The following is a 14,209-nucleotide window of genomic DNA, read 5'->3' on the forward strand; positions in this document are numbered from 1 at the left end:
CTTTGGTAGTTTGTGTCTTTCAAGGCATCTGTCCATTTCCTCTTTTTTAAAATTTTTTTTTTTAATTTTTTTTTTTCAACGTTTTTTATTTATTTTTGGGACAGAGAGAGACAGAGCATGAACGGGGGAGGGGCAGAGAGAGAGGGAGACACACAGAATTGGAAACAGGCTCCAGGCTCCGAGCCATCAGCCCAGAGCCTGACGCGGGGCTCGAACTCACAGACCGCGAGATCGTGACCTGGCTGAAGTCGGACGCTTAACCGACTGCGCCACCCAGGCGCCCCAGTCTTTTTTAAAATTTTTAATGTTTATTTAGTTTTGAGAGAGACAGAGAGAGAAACAGAGACAGCAGGGGAGGGGCAGAGAGAGGGAGACACAGAATCCGAAGCAGGCTCTAGGCTCCGAGCTGTCAGCACAGAACCTGACGTGGGACTTGAACCCATGAAATGTGAGATCACGACCTGAGCCAAAGTCCAATGCTCAAACAACTGAGCCACCCAGGCGCCCCTGCCCATTTCCTCTTAATTGTCAAATTTACGGCATAAAGTTGTTTGTAACATTTCCTTTTCCTTTTACATGTTAAATCTGTCGTGATATCATCTCTCATTCTTGAGATTGATAATTTATATCTTCTTTTCATTGTGATTAGTCTAGCTAGAGATTTATCAATTTCATTAATCTTCTCAAAGAATTAGCTTTTTGTTTCATTGACTTTCTGCATTTTCTGTTTTCACTTTTACTGATTTCTACTCTGATCTTCATTATTTTCTTTCTTCTGCTTGCTCTTGGTAGCATTTATTTTTTAAGTTTCTTAAAGCAGAAATTGAGGGGTGCCTGGGTGGCTCAGTCAGTTAAGTGTCCAACCTCAGCTCAGGTCATGATCTCGCCGTCTGTGAGTTTGAGCCCTGCATGGGGCTTTGTGCTGATAGCTCAGAGCCTGGAACCACCTGCTTTGGATTTTGTGCCTCTCTCTCTGCTTCTCTGCTGCTCATGCACTGTCTCTGTCTCTCTGTCTCTCTCTCAAAAGTAATTAAACATTAAAAAAAAATTAAAGTAGAAACTGAGGTCGCTAATTTGAGATATTATTTTAGAATAATCTCCCTCTAAGAACTGCTGTGGCTGCATCCCACAATTAATGTATGTTTTGTTTTCATTTTCTTTCAGTTTAAAATATGTCCTAATTTCCCCTTAGGTTTTTAAATTTTGTTAATGTTTATTTATTTTTGAGAGAGAGACAGACAGACTGTGAGTGGGGGGCGGGGGCGCAGAGAGAGAGGAAGACACAGAATCTGAAGCAGGCTCCAGGCTCTGAGCTGTCAGCAAAGATCCTGACGCAGGGCTGGAACTCCCAAACTGTGAGATTATGACCTGGGCTGAAGTTGGGCCCTCAACCGAGCCACCCAGGTGCTCCCCAATACCCCCCTCCATCCAGGTTTTTATTTGACCATTGGGCTATTTAGTAATATGTTCTTTAGTTTGCAGATATTTAGGGATTTTCCAGATATCTTAGTGTTAGTGACTGCTAATTTAATTGTGTTGTGACTAGAGAACACACTTCTATGACTAACCTTCTTTAGCATTTCTTGAGATTAGTTTTATGGCTCAGAATATGGCCTATCTTGAAAATGTGGCTGGGATTTGAGTCCAAATGCTCTGGGTCCAAAATCTATACTCCTACCTATTCTAATGGTGGCTGCTTTTCTTTCTTTAAAAAATTTTTTTTTTTTTTTTTTTTTTTTGAGAGAGAGAGAGCACGCAACATGAGCTGGGGAGAAGCAGGGAGAGAGGGGGACAGATGATCCAAAGGCCTGACAGCAGAGGCCTGGACACTGTGGGGCTCGGACTCATGAACTGTGTGATCATGACCCAACAGGAAGTCGGACACTTAATCAACTGAGCCACCCAGGCACACCTATGGTAGCTGCTCCGTTTCTTAAACAGACTTTCAACTAGTCCTTCTGTTTTCAGCTTCAAGGTCACACCCTTTCCAACCATTGCTAGAGGAAGCTGGCTCCACCCACTGTGGAGCTTTTAAGGGTTTGCTACCTACTTCAGCTTCTAAGCCTTGTCACTGTCTGCTTGGGATCCACATTTCTTGGTCTGCCACGTCAGCTTCCTGCCACTTGTTCATGTACTTTTCAGCTTCCAAAACATAGTGTTCATGCTCTTTGTCCTTGTGGGCTTTATTAGTTTTAATGCAGTGAAATATACACAAGATAAAATTTGCCATTATAGCCATTTTTAATTGTACAGTTCAGTGGCACTAAGCACATTATTACTGTTGCGCAACCATCACCAACCATCTCCAGAACTTTTTCATCTGTCCAAATGGAAACTCTGTAGGCATGAAACAAGTCTCTACCTGTCCCTCCCCCAGCCTCTGGCATCTGCCATTCTTTCTGTTTTTATGAATCTAAATATTTTAGGGCCCTCTTGAGTTGACTCATACAGTATCTTTTTTGAATTGGCTCATTTCACTGAGCACATTGTTCTCAAGTTTCATCCATGTTGTACACGTGTCAGAATTCCCTTCCCTTTTTTTAAGGCTGAATAATATTCCATTTTATGTATGGACCACGTCTTATTTATCTATTCATCCACTGATGAACACTTGAGCTATTTCCACCTCTTGGCTATTGTGAATAGACTGCCATGAACCTGAGTGTACAACTATCTGTTCATGTCTCTGCTTTCAATTCTTTGTGGTATATACCCAGAAGTGGAACTGAGGGATCCTATCATAATTCCATTTTTAATTTTTTGTGGAACTGCCACGCTGTTTTCCACAGTGGCTGCAACATTTTACATTCCCTTGTAAATTTTTTTTTTCTCATTTTAAAAATTCCTTCCCTGTTCATTAGTTCAAGGTGGAGTCCGAGTAACTGTATGTGTCAAAACTGACACCTTTACCTGGAAGCCCTAAGTCTTAGAGCATTAACAGTAAAGGAAACTCCTTAGGGTCTGCACCCTCCACGGTGCTGCTATGTGGAGCACGAGGGAGAGCTGTAATCGGTGATGTCTGCTGAGACCCTGCGAGGGAGGTCCTGAGGAGACAAGTGTCGTGAAAGCATTCTGCTGGTGGCTGGCACAAAGGTATGACCATGTATGAGACAGGGCTAAGCTGGGGGTCAGCAGACAGGTGAACTGGGGTTCACTGCACTGGTGCCTTGGTCTCGCACAGTGGTGACCACACAGATGTCACACGTGTGCTGGCACCCAGGCGAGCAACACAGCTCAGGGTGCGGCACCACCTGGGAGCCAGGCTTACTTCTGCCCTTGCCAGTGACCCCAAGACAAGGTGCAGTTTCCTTTCTCAAAGCACAGGCCACACCTCCTTGGCCGACGGGGCCTGCCTTCCTGACCAGCAGCCAGCAGCACCTATGTCCTCGATGCGCCAGTGGGAGGAAGCACAAGACCTCCCCTCTGGTTCAGCACTGAGCAGAGCGTGTAGCAGACGCTAACCCAGGAATGGTCCTGGGGCTGGTTTCTGGCTGGAGGGCAGCCCTGTGTCACATGTGAGATCAGATCCCACAGCCCAGAAGGTCCTTCCTGTTGGTGGGACCACACAGACCCCACCTCCTTCTCTGGGCTGAGACCACCTGGGCCTCCCTCAGTGTGGGTGGATGTTCAAAGTCATGGATGTCCAGGCTGACCACCAATTTCCCCATATACACCAGCCCTGTCCCCATGGTGCAGACACTAGGACGAAGGCCCACAAACCTCTGTGCCATGATGAGTGTCCTGCTGGGCCCAGCATGGGGCCCAGAGCTCAAGTTCCTCATAGGAGCCCCAGCTAGCTGGCTGGAATGGCCCCAGGAGCCTCTGGCCTCTGTCTGTTCACTGCTCACTCACCTTTTCACCTAGCAAGCCCTCCCTGGGCCTCCGAGGGCTATGTGTTGAGCAGTGGACACACACTTTAAGGCCTTTGTGGAATACGCTGAAGTGAACCACAAAGCTAATGGGCTAATGGCCCATCTTGTCCTAGAAAGGCCAGAGAAGACCGAAGCAGACCCAGGCCGCCCCGGGCCACCCGCCAGGTCGCATGTTCTGCATGTTGCGGGAGCCACCTGGGGAGAACCATCTGCTGTGTTCAGTGACCCTGCTTCAAAAACTGCATGCCTCATGAGAATCTCATGGCTTCTAAGATCTGCCACCAAATGGCTGATGTGCTGAATGGTGCCTGTGCTCGATCCGCCTTCCCTAAGACCCACCACTGCCCTGGTAGCCGCAGCCCCCATCATTGTGTGCATACATCCTGGCCTCACACGCCTGGGCTGGGGCAAGGCCCTGGCCAGATCAAGGTAGACAGTCGCTCCCAAAGAACAGCAGCCCATGGCATCTGACCTAGAAAGTGCACGTCTGTGCACGTATCTGCACACGTATGTGTCAGGTGCTGGTTCCATGCCATGCCTTGTGGACACTCATGACTGTCTGGGTGGTAGACAGCCTGCTGCAGGTGCAGGTGTTATCTCTGGCCCTGTCCCCTCTCTGCCTGGCCTAGGACTTGTGCCAGCTTTACAGGCACCGTCTGGCTGGCAAGACCATGGCCCCGAGTCCTCCCCCAAGCAGGCCAGGCCTGGGACCAGACAAACCTGATGCATGGCTTTTGGGATCCCTTGGCAGAATGTGGCCCCACACTTGGCCCCAGGCAGCCACCAGCACCTGGCTACTCATGCTGGTCGAACCTCTGATTCTTTGAGGTGGCTCAAGGCCAAGTCAGTTCGCAGTACCTTGGTGGCCTGGGGCTAAGCCGATGCAGGCCTGAGTCACCATGCTCCTCCCTATTCTCAGCAGCCAGAGCCCTGCTCTGGGACCCTCCAGTCTCTTCCCCCCTCACAACAGACAGCCTGAGTCCCCTGGGATGGCTACCCCTCCAGGCCACAACATGGCTGAAAGCAAACGCAGTTAAGCACACAGGGCTGCCTGATGGCTCTCCCATCAGGCAGAGCGGCCAGCTATGAAGGCCTCAGCAGAGTGGATGCCCGCTGGCTGAGACGTGGATGCCAGTGCTCATCCAACCTCCTTCTTTCTGACCTGTTGGCCTATGGCTGGGAACCCTGTTCTAGGATTGCCTGTGGTTCTTCTCAGGGCTTCAGTGCCAAGGAGGGGCTCCCCAAGGACCCCACATCCTAGTGGAACCCTAGGACATGGCTCCCAGAGGACACGTGTGTCTGCTTGGAAGTGCTGTGCCTGCCTCCACGTACCTGCTGCCAGCGCCTACCAGGACGTTCTTGCCACGGCCCTTACCTGAGCTGGTGGCAGAGCCTGGGGGAGCAAGGGGTCTCGCGCACTGAGTCCTACCTTTGGTGTCATTGACGGGGTCCATGTGCCGGTAGATGTAGCCCTCCAGGTAGGAGTGGAACTTGGGTGTGGGTGGGAAAAAGGCCAAGCAGATGGCCATGAGCTCCCAGCCGCGAGCCAGGCTCTCGAGGCGGAAGTTCTCCGTGGTCTGCCGGCACAGCTGGATATAGAGCTCATCCCGCAGGCCCTGCACGCTCCAGCCCTTGGTGGCTATCTCCAGGGCCACATGTAGCGGGTCTGCCTTGGCGCGCCGGTCGCCCATGTACATCTGGATCAGTTTGAAGATCTCACAGGCCTCCTTCTTCACGTGGCGGTCACTGGTCACAATCATGGGCTTCTTGATGGACTCACTGCTCCAGGCCAGCATGTTGGCGATGGACACTTTCCGTCGGAAGAGGCCCTGGGTATGTGTGTTGAAGTGCTTGGAGGCCCAGTTCTCGATGTCAGTTTCCGAGGACGGCTTGCGCAGAGTGAAGGTGGGGAACACACAGCTAGCACTGGGCATCACGCTGCGGGCCTGGCGGCTACTCTCAAACTGGGCACAGGAACCGAGGTCCTCGGACTAGGAAGGACAGAGGGGCCATGAGGCGGGTGTGGGCCCTACACGACCCAGCCAGGAGAGAGGTGTGTCCCCCCCCCCCCCACCACTGTCCATGAGGCTGCTGGAGAGGCTTGTGCCTCATTTTGTTCTACCCACCTCATAAACACACAGCTGGCGAGGGGACCCAGAGAGGCCCTCCGTCCAATCTTTACCCTAGGGGCTCAGCCTCTGGGAAGTGTTCCCTACTCTTGCGACTAAGGGTTGTTGGTTGGGGCGGGGGGGTGTCCAGTGCAGGTCTGGGGGCAGGAGGAAGCCATGGGTGTGTTTCATTGGCTTTCTGGGCTGTGGCCTTAGGCGGGAAGAAGCTGGGGAATGCTGCCCCCATTGGTGGTGGAAGGATGCTGCCTCCTGCTGACCTTGCCACTGCTGTTTGCCTCGGCTTCTGCTAGTTCTATGGGCTCTGAGGTTGGGAAGCAGATGAAAAGGGCAACCCTGCCAAGATGCGGAAAAGCCCACATGCAAAGTTCCACAGAACACGTCAATGTCACTTTTGGTCCCCTACACTGCCTGCCCCTTCCCATCAGAGCCTAACCCTTCCAACGAAGATCCTCGCATGGGATCATGGGCAGAGTGAGGTTGTGCAGTGGCAAGGTCGGCCTACAAGGGGGCCTGCACTGCAGGCCTGGTCTCCCACGAAGCTGAAGAGGGAGGGTTTGCCCCAGGCCCCCTCCCTGCCTTCTTAATGGCCTCAGCACAAGTGTACAAGGTGTCACTGGGGTAACACCCCTTTCTTTTCTCAGCTCAGACAGAAATGATGCTCTGAGCTCTCCAGCCTGGAGGGGCACAAAGGCAGGCCTGCCCAGGGACACTGGCGTCCCAAGGTTACAGGGCCCTTGGGCATGCCTTCCCTGGCAGGACTGGGGGTGGAAGTGGGGAGCCCAATACCGGGAGGCCCTCTGGCCATTGCCAGCTCTGGGCAGATGCCAGGCCTTGGCTTCATATGGCAGACCGGTCGGAAATGTCAGGGGTCAGGAGGTGAAAACTAAGATACTGGCCCACACAAAATTCTGGGACATCAAGCTCCAGCACATGATCTCGAAAGAAGATACACGTGGGCTCAGAGGGCCTGACTGACGCCGGCACCTGGCGCTGAGCAGGGAAGGACAAGCCAGACCAGGCCTCTGGACCAGGTATCTGGCCTTTCCTCTTCACTGGGAAGAGCTCTGAGCAAGGGTGCCCGACACTCCGCCTGCATAGTTCCTCACCTGAGAGTCCATTCACAGGTGGGAGGACAGAAGCTCAGGGGCTCAGTGGTTGGGCGGCTGCCCACCCGTTTCCCCTGCCTTCCCTGCATCCGTGACCTGGAGGGAGTCAGGGCACAGCCTCTGACCCCCAGATACCTTGACAGCATCCTGCCAGGCCTTAGCAGGAACTGCGGTGAGGGAGCCCCGCTGCCTGTCCTCATGCCTGTCGGGAACGGAGTGCCACCTGCCCCGCCTCTGCCCGGGGACCCCGGCCACACCTCCCTACCTGTGAGGGGTGAAGGTAGGGCTCTGGCGACGCCAGGTTGGTCTGCACAGAGATGCTCTTCTCCAGTAGGATCTGGGGGAAAGCGAGCCTCTCTAAGGCGCCCCTCTGCCAGTGCTTGCTCTCCTGCTGGGCCAGCGCCTCATCCTCACTGAAGGCGCGCACCACAGGCCCAGGCATGGGCAGAGGCACCGCCCCATCGCTCTCATAGCCCGAGCCGTCCTGCTGGGAGTCCCAGCTGCCTCTCTGCTTCGTGTGAAAGCGGGCCTGCTGTGCCTCCCAGGCCAGCCGGGCCTGCGCCAGAAAGGGCTCAGCCTCGCCAGTCTTGCCCTCTGCGCGTTTCACTGGGGCCAGGCCGGGCCCACACAGGGGCCGCTCCTCAGCCGGGGGCTGCTCAGCGAGGAGGTCACGGTCCCCGGGGACTTCGGTGGACGAGGCGCTGGGGACATGGCACAGAGAGGGGTTCCTGCTCTTCCTCTTGCGGGTGCCCGGGGAGTAGCCTGTTGAGGACATGGTGTCCTGCTGGCTGGACCAGGACATAGCATCGTCTTGATGCCGCAGCTCAGGCCCCTCCATGCTGCTGTAGTCCCCAGAGGAGACCCCCAGGCGCTGATCCCGCAGCAGGCAGGGGCTGGGCTGCAGGGGCAGTGAGCCACCCCCGGGATTGGGTGCATACTTGTTCCTTGGGCCTGCACGCAGCTTGGGGCTTGAGCTGGCCTGCTCCACGTACACCAGCTGCCGCACGTATTCCTTGCCTGCAGGGCTATACTCCAGGCTCAGGAAACGCTCAGGGCACTTCTGCCTGGTCAGCACCAGCTGCTGGTAGGGCGAGGCGGAGCCCTGCTTGGGTGACTGTGGGAAGGGTGCTGGTTTGCGGCCTGGAGACCGCTGGGGTGAGCCAGCTTGATAGCCCCCGCCAGCCTCGTACTGGACGTCCATGGGCGGCTCATCATAGATAGGAGCCTGGTACTCCACGGGAGGCTCCTCGTAGAGGGGGGGCTCATAGGCGTAGCGTGGGGAGGAGGGCTGCGAGTCACTGGTAGGCTTGCGTGGCTGGGCCAGCAGCGGGGAGCAGCTCCCCAGCTCAGCCCTCTTCAGGAAGGGTGATGGCCTCCGTTCAGGGAAGAAGACGGGGCCATCAGATTCTGAGGCAAACGTCTGCAGGCTGGGTGAGTGCTGCCCACCGGAGGGTCTGCGGGAGCGGCCGCCAGACTGGCTGTCTAGGGCATAGCCATTGCCCTGGGAGGAGAGGAAGCTGGGCTCCCGGTCCGCAACTTTGATGAGCATACGCTCCTTGGTGCCCGAGTTCCACCGAAGTGAGGAGGTCCTGGGGGGAGGGGGGAGGGGGACAGGCACAGGTTACCTGGGGGAGGTTCTGGGTGGGTGGGGCACAGGCACAGGTTTTCTGGGGGGAGGTTCTGGGGGGGGGACAGGTTTCTGGGGGAAGGTTCTGGGTGGGTGGGGGTACAGGTACAGGTTTCCTGGGGGAGGTTCTGGGTGGGTGGGAAGACAGGCACAGGTTTCCTGCGGGGAGGTTCTGGGGGGGGGGGGGGGACAGGCACAGGTTTCCTTGGGGGAGGTTCTGGGGGGGGACAGGTTTCCAGGGGGAGGTTCTGGGTGGGTGGGGGTACAGGCACAGGTTTCCTGGGGGTGGTTCTGGGGGGGGTCAGGCACAGGTTACCTGGGGGAGGTTCTGGGTAGGGAATAGGCACAGGTTACCTGTTGGGGAGAGGTGGAAGTTTGGCCCAGCTATCAGCCTGAACCCATTACCTACCAGTCTCAGCCTCATAGGTATCTGGGGTCATGGCCCAAGAGGTCTGGTCATTTCTCAGCGTCCTCCTCACCTCCTAAATGGGAGCTTCAGGCTTCAGGGGCCTGATACTTGCTGGGGGGGGCTTCTCTGTAAATGACCTGTGCACGCTTCATTGCTGGGGCCCTGACTCCTGCGCAGTACAGCCTAGAGTGGCTGTGCTCCTGTCCTGGGAGGTCCCTGCACATAGCTCCTCATACAGCCCTGCAGCCTTCCCCTCCAGGGGGCTCTCCTGCCCAGACAGCTTCCCCCAGGCCCGCCCCCACCTCTGGTACCCATCATGACACTCACTACAACGGCTTCTGTGTGTGCATCTCTGCCCTGGTCCCACCCCAGCACTGGGCACAGAACTATTTCTACAACAGATAGCCAGGGTGGTCCTTCCAGCGGCCTAACTCTGGATTCAATATGGTTATCTCTCTGTAGGCCTCACTCCTGGGTTCAGTACCTGCCTGCGCTCCTATGGGGTGGTGGGCCACCTATCACTGCCCACCCCCTCCGCCCCCAGCATCTCAGGTCCTGTTTTTCAACCACACTCCCCTCCTACAACTCTGCCCTCACCCATAACATTCTGCACCTAGGCACAGACGAGAAAACTTTCTATAGCACTTTCAGGTTCCCAGCAGCACTGAGGGGAAAGTACACAGACTTCACATACACCCCCTGCCCCCACTCGTGTGCGATCTCTCCAGCTGTCAGCATCCCTGCCAGAGTGGTACCTGCGTCCCAGTCAGTGAACGGACACGGGTACCTGATCGTGATGCCTCGTCAGCAGCCGGCATCCACAGTTTACCTCAGGGCTCACTCTAGGCCCGTACAGTCTGCGGGTTTGGACAGACGTGTAATCCGTGTGCCCGATACTGAGAGTCACACGGAGTAGCTTCACTGCCCCGAATCCTCTGTCCCTCCCGTCCCCCCGACCCCCGGCCCCCACTCGTCTTTTACAGTCTCCACGGTTTTGCCTTTTCCAGAATGTCACAGACTTGGAATCGTACCGCGCGTAGCCTTTTCGGACTGGCTTCTTTTACCTCGTAATATGCATCTAGGGTCCCTCCGGGTCTTTTCACGGCTCGACAGCCCGTTCTTACTTAGCGCCGACCCACATCCCGTTGTCTGGATGGACCGCAGGTTGTCCGTTCACCTGCTGACGGACACCTCGGCTGTTCCAGGGTTTGGGGGCTCTGGATAAAGCCGCTGTAAACACCCGTGTGCAGGTTGTCGTGTGGACCCAAGTTCTCATCTCCTTTAGGTAGACGGCAAGGAGCGTGACTCCAGGATCACGTGGCCAGAGCATGTTTAATTTTATAAGAACTCTCCAGACTGTCTTCCAAAGTGGCTGCCCCATTCCGTTTTCCCACCAGCCACGAGCCAACGTTCCTGTGGCTCCGCATCCTGACCAACATCGGGTTATTCGGTGTTCTGGATTTTGGCCGTTCTAGTAGGTGTGCGGGCGGATCTCGTTGTCTTAATTTGCATTTCCCAGATAACATGTGATGTGGAGCATCTTTTATATAATTGTTTGCCATCTATTTATCTTCTTTAATGAGGTGTTTGTTAAGGTCTCTGGCCCGTTTTGTTTGCTATTTATTTATTTATTTATTTATTTATTTTTTAATGATTTATTTTTGAGAGGGAGAGAGAGAGAAAGTGTGAGCAGGGGAGGGGCAGAGAGAGGGAGAAAGAGAATCCCAAGCAGGCTCCACACTGTCAGTGCAGAGCCCGATGAGGGGCTCAATCTCACAACCCTGGGATTGTGACCTGAGATGAAATCACAAGTCAGACGCTTAACCGACTGAGCCACCCAGGCACCCCACTGGCTCATTTTAAATTCTGGTTGTTTCCTCACTGTTGAGTTTTAAGAGTTATTTGTATATCTTAAATAACAGTCCTTTATCACGTCTAGCTTTTGCAAGTATTTTGTTCCAGGCTGTGACTTGTCTTCTCACTCTCTGACAACATCTTTCACAGAGAAGAAAATTTTAATGTTAATGAAGTTCCACTGTATCAATGATTTCTTTCATGGATGGTGCCTTTGATGTTGTATCTAAAAATCATCACCATACCAAAAATCGTCTAGGTTTTCTCCTGCGTCATCTTGTATGAGTAAGTTCTGAGTTTTATAGTTAGCTCTGAGATCCATTTTGAGCTAAGTTTCATGCAGTAAAATCTGTGTCTAGATTCATCTCCTTACATGTGGGGGTTCAGTTGTCCCAGCTCTGTTTGTTGCAAAGACCATCCTTGCTCCACCGAAGTGCCTTTCCCTATTGTCAAAATCAGTTTACTATATTGTTGTGGGTTTATTTCTCTATTTTCTTACACTGACCTATTTGTCTATTCTTTGCCAATACCACATTGTCTTCATTAGGGTAGCTTCACAGTAAGTCTTGAAATCAAGAGTATTAGTCCTCCAACGTTGTTCTCCTTGAATACTGTGTTAGGTATTCTGGATCTTTCACCTTTCCATTAAGTCTTAGAATCAGTTTGTTGATATCCACAAAATACCTTGCTGGGGTTTTTTGATTGAGGTTGCACTGAATCTATAGATCAAGTTCGAGAGAACTGACATTTTGACAGTATTGAATCTTCCTGTCCATTAACATAGGATATCTCTCCATTTATTTAGTTCTTGATTTCTTTCATTAGAGTTTTGTAGTTTTCCTCATATAGATTTCGTATACATCTTGCTAGATTTACACCTATGCATTTCATTTTTGGGGGTGCTAATGCAAATGGTATTAATTTTAAATTCCACTTATTCATTGCTAGTATACAGGAAAGAAATTGACTTTTGTAAACTTACTTTGTATCATGCAAACTTGCCATAATCACTTATCAGTTCTAGGACTTTTTTGGTCAATTCTTTAGGATTTTCTACATAGATAATTTTTAGACTGATATTCTAAGGACTACGTATGAAAAACTGTAGAGATAATTTGAGGCTCTGGGTTTATTTTTGTTTCTGACAGGCAGCTGGGGAAAGGGCAGATAACCTGAATCCCATGTCAGACTGAGCTGACGGGAAATCAGGTTTAGGTTTGAGGGCTGGTTTAGGTTTGGGGGTAGCCTTTCAGGGGTCCACATGGAATGTTAACTAGAGCTCCTTTTTGTGACTCTGACTTTGGAGTCATGGAACCACTCAAAGGTCGGCTTGGCTTCTCAACTGTCCTGGGGGAGAGGCAGTATCTTATGTGTGCTGGGTCGTACTGATCCCTCCTCAGCCCTCAAGTCCTCACACCTTAGTAGATCTTCAGGACAATTTCATCTATTTTGTTCTCTGTGTTTAGGCTGGTCTCAGAGAAGTTAATCTACCGCTGCAAAAGTAGAAATCCCAAGTGTCTTAAACCAGTTGTATAGTTTGCCATCTCTGCCTCTGTCCTCTGATTACTGCTGGATCTTTCTGCACAAGGCCACGACTTCCAATTACTGGAGGTGGGTGAGGCAGCCTACCCTAACACGCCAGTTACATGGCCTACTCAGCACAGCCAGGAACCGAACCCACCAGTTGACGATGATGCCCAGCAGCTCGGCTTACTGTCCTGAGGAGAAGTCACACAGTAGCAGGACTCAGGATGCAGGCTCCCATTCCTGGGAACTCTGCTCCTGGTTGCTGGCTTTGGAATCCAGAGATCTGAGACTGGATGCCAGCCTGTTGCTCCCTGGTTGCGGGGCTTGGGAATATCACTTACCATCACTGACTTAGTGTCCTCCTTGGTTCTTACGAGAATTAAGTAACATAATGTGCATATGATAAAGTCCTCAGCTCAGTACTGACATACAGGAAACACTCAACAAGCATGAAGCATTATTTTTGTACTTTTTTTCATCACTCAGCAGGTAATGACACAACCCTGGTGCCAGGCCCCCCTCAGGGGCTATGAGGTAAAGAAAGATCCTTGCCTGGCAGAGGGTGCTGAGGGCTGTGGCCCGAGGAGGCATGGCGTGGCCTGTCCGTTGTGGGCCATCAAGATCGTGCTATAGGACGGGGCGCCTGGGTGGCTCAGCCGGTTAAGCATCTGACTTCGGCTCAGGTCATAATCTCACGGTCTGTGAGTTCGAGCCCCGTGTTGGGTTCTGGCCTGACAGCCTGGAGCCTGGAGCCTGCTTCAGATTCTGTCTCCCTCTCTTTCTGCCCCTCCCCCACTCATGCTCTCCCTCTCTCTCTCTTGATCTTTCTCTCTTAAAAATAAATAAAGATTAAAAAGAAGAAGAGGAGGAGGAGGAGGAGGTGGCGGCGGCGGCAGCAGCAGCCAGGAATTACTCTGCTACCAACTCCTTAGGAAGTGGGTATCACGTGTGCAAAATGCCTGCACTCCTAAAACTACAACTTGCTATTCTCATACCCAGCTCAGATGGCACCCAGGGTGGCAGGGCCAGCGCAGCAACAGGCCACCAAAGCCCAGGTGGTCACACGTACCCTGCAGAGTGTGGGGGGCTTTGATAGGCAGCCCACCAGAGCAGTGCTCAATGCACCCACACTGGTGCAGAACATACCCTCAGTCACACACCCACACTGATGGGCCCAGACAGGCTCAGATTCCATCCTCTATCAACAAACCCAGTTAGCACTTCCAACACTGACCTTTAAAACGTCGGAGCAAACCACCAAAGACCCCTCAGGGCTTCAAATTCCTCACTAACACTGGTATCACTCCTGTTGGTCTGTGCTGAGGGCACCTAGGCCACCAAGAGGCATGGAACCCCACCTGGAGCTATGAGTTGACTGAGGACGGCCCCTGCCCAGTCTGACAGATTCTGTGCCCTTGGGTCCTAAGGGTCATCTCTGGAACCTTCCAATACTCTGCAAGGCCAACCCATGACCAAGAGAGACCAATCAATGTCCACTTCCTTCCTTGTGATTAACACCAATCTTCCTGACTTTGCCTGGGGAAGCACTGTGACACATAGCCTAGAGCTCCAGGAGAGAACATGCTGAGGATCGCCCAGGGACTCACTCCTCTGTTAAGAGCAATGGGCTCCACAGCTCTCCAAACTGGGCAGTGACAAGCTTCTTCCAGCTTTCCCAAAGCTGC

The 14,209-nt window shown here is 52.9% G+C and overlaps 1 protein-coding gene across 9 annotated transcripts in view; it reads right to left on the bottom strand.

Annotated features, from left to right (window-relative positions):
• The window catches only part of ARHGAP39 (Rho GTPase activating protein 39), a 109,040-nt gene that overhangs the window by 11,975 nt on the left and 82,856 nt on the right, over positions 1-14,209 (bottom strand). For 8 of the 9 annotated variants that reach the window (XM_042972655.1, XM_042972658.1, XM_042972654.1 and 5 more), the window contains 2 exons: positions 7,373-8,696; positions 5,302-5,863 (listed from right to left, as the gene is read on the bottom strand). In XM_042972655.1, coding sequence (XP_042828589.1) covers positions 5,302-5,863; positions 7,373-8,696 — 1,886 coding nt within the window. Of the gene's footprint in view, positions 1-5,301; positions 5,864-7,372; positions 8,697-9,050; positions 9,089-10,207; positions 10,757-14,209 lie in introns of those variants that run through there. The other variant, XM_042972662.1, reaches the window with a different exon arrangement.

Source organism: Panthera tigris, chromosome F2 (assembly GCF_018350195.1).
Source record: "Panthera tigris isolate Pti1 chromosome F2, P.tigris_Pti1_mat1.1, whole genome shotgun sequence".
NCBI lineage: Eukaryota > Metazoa > Chordata > Mammalia > Carnivora > Felidae > Panthera > Panthera tigris.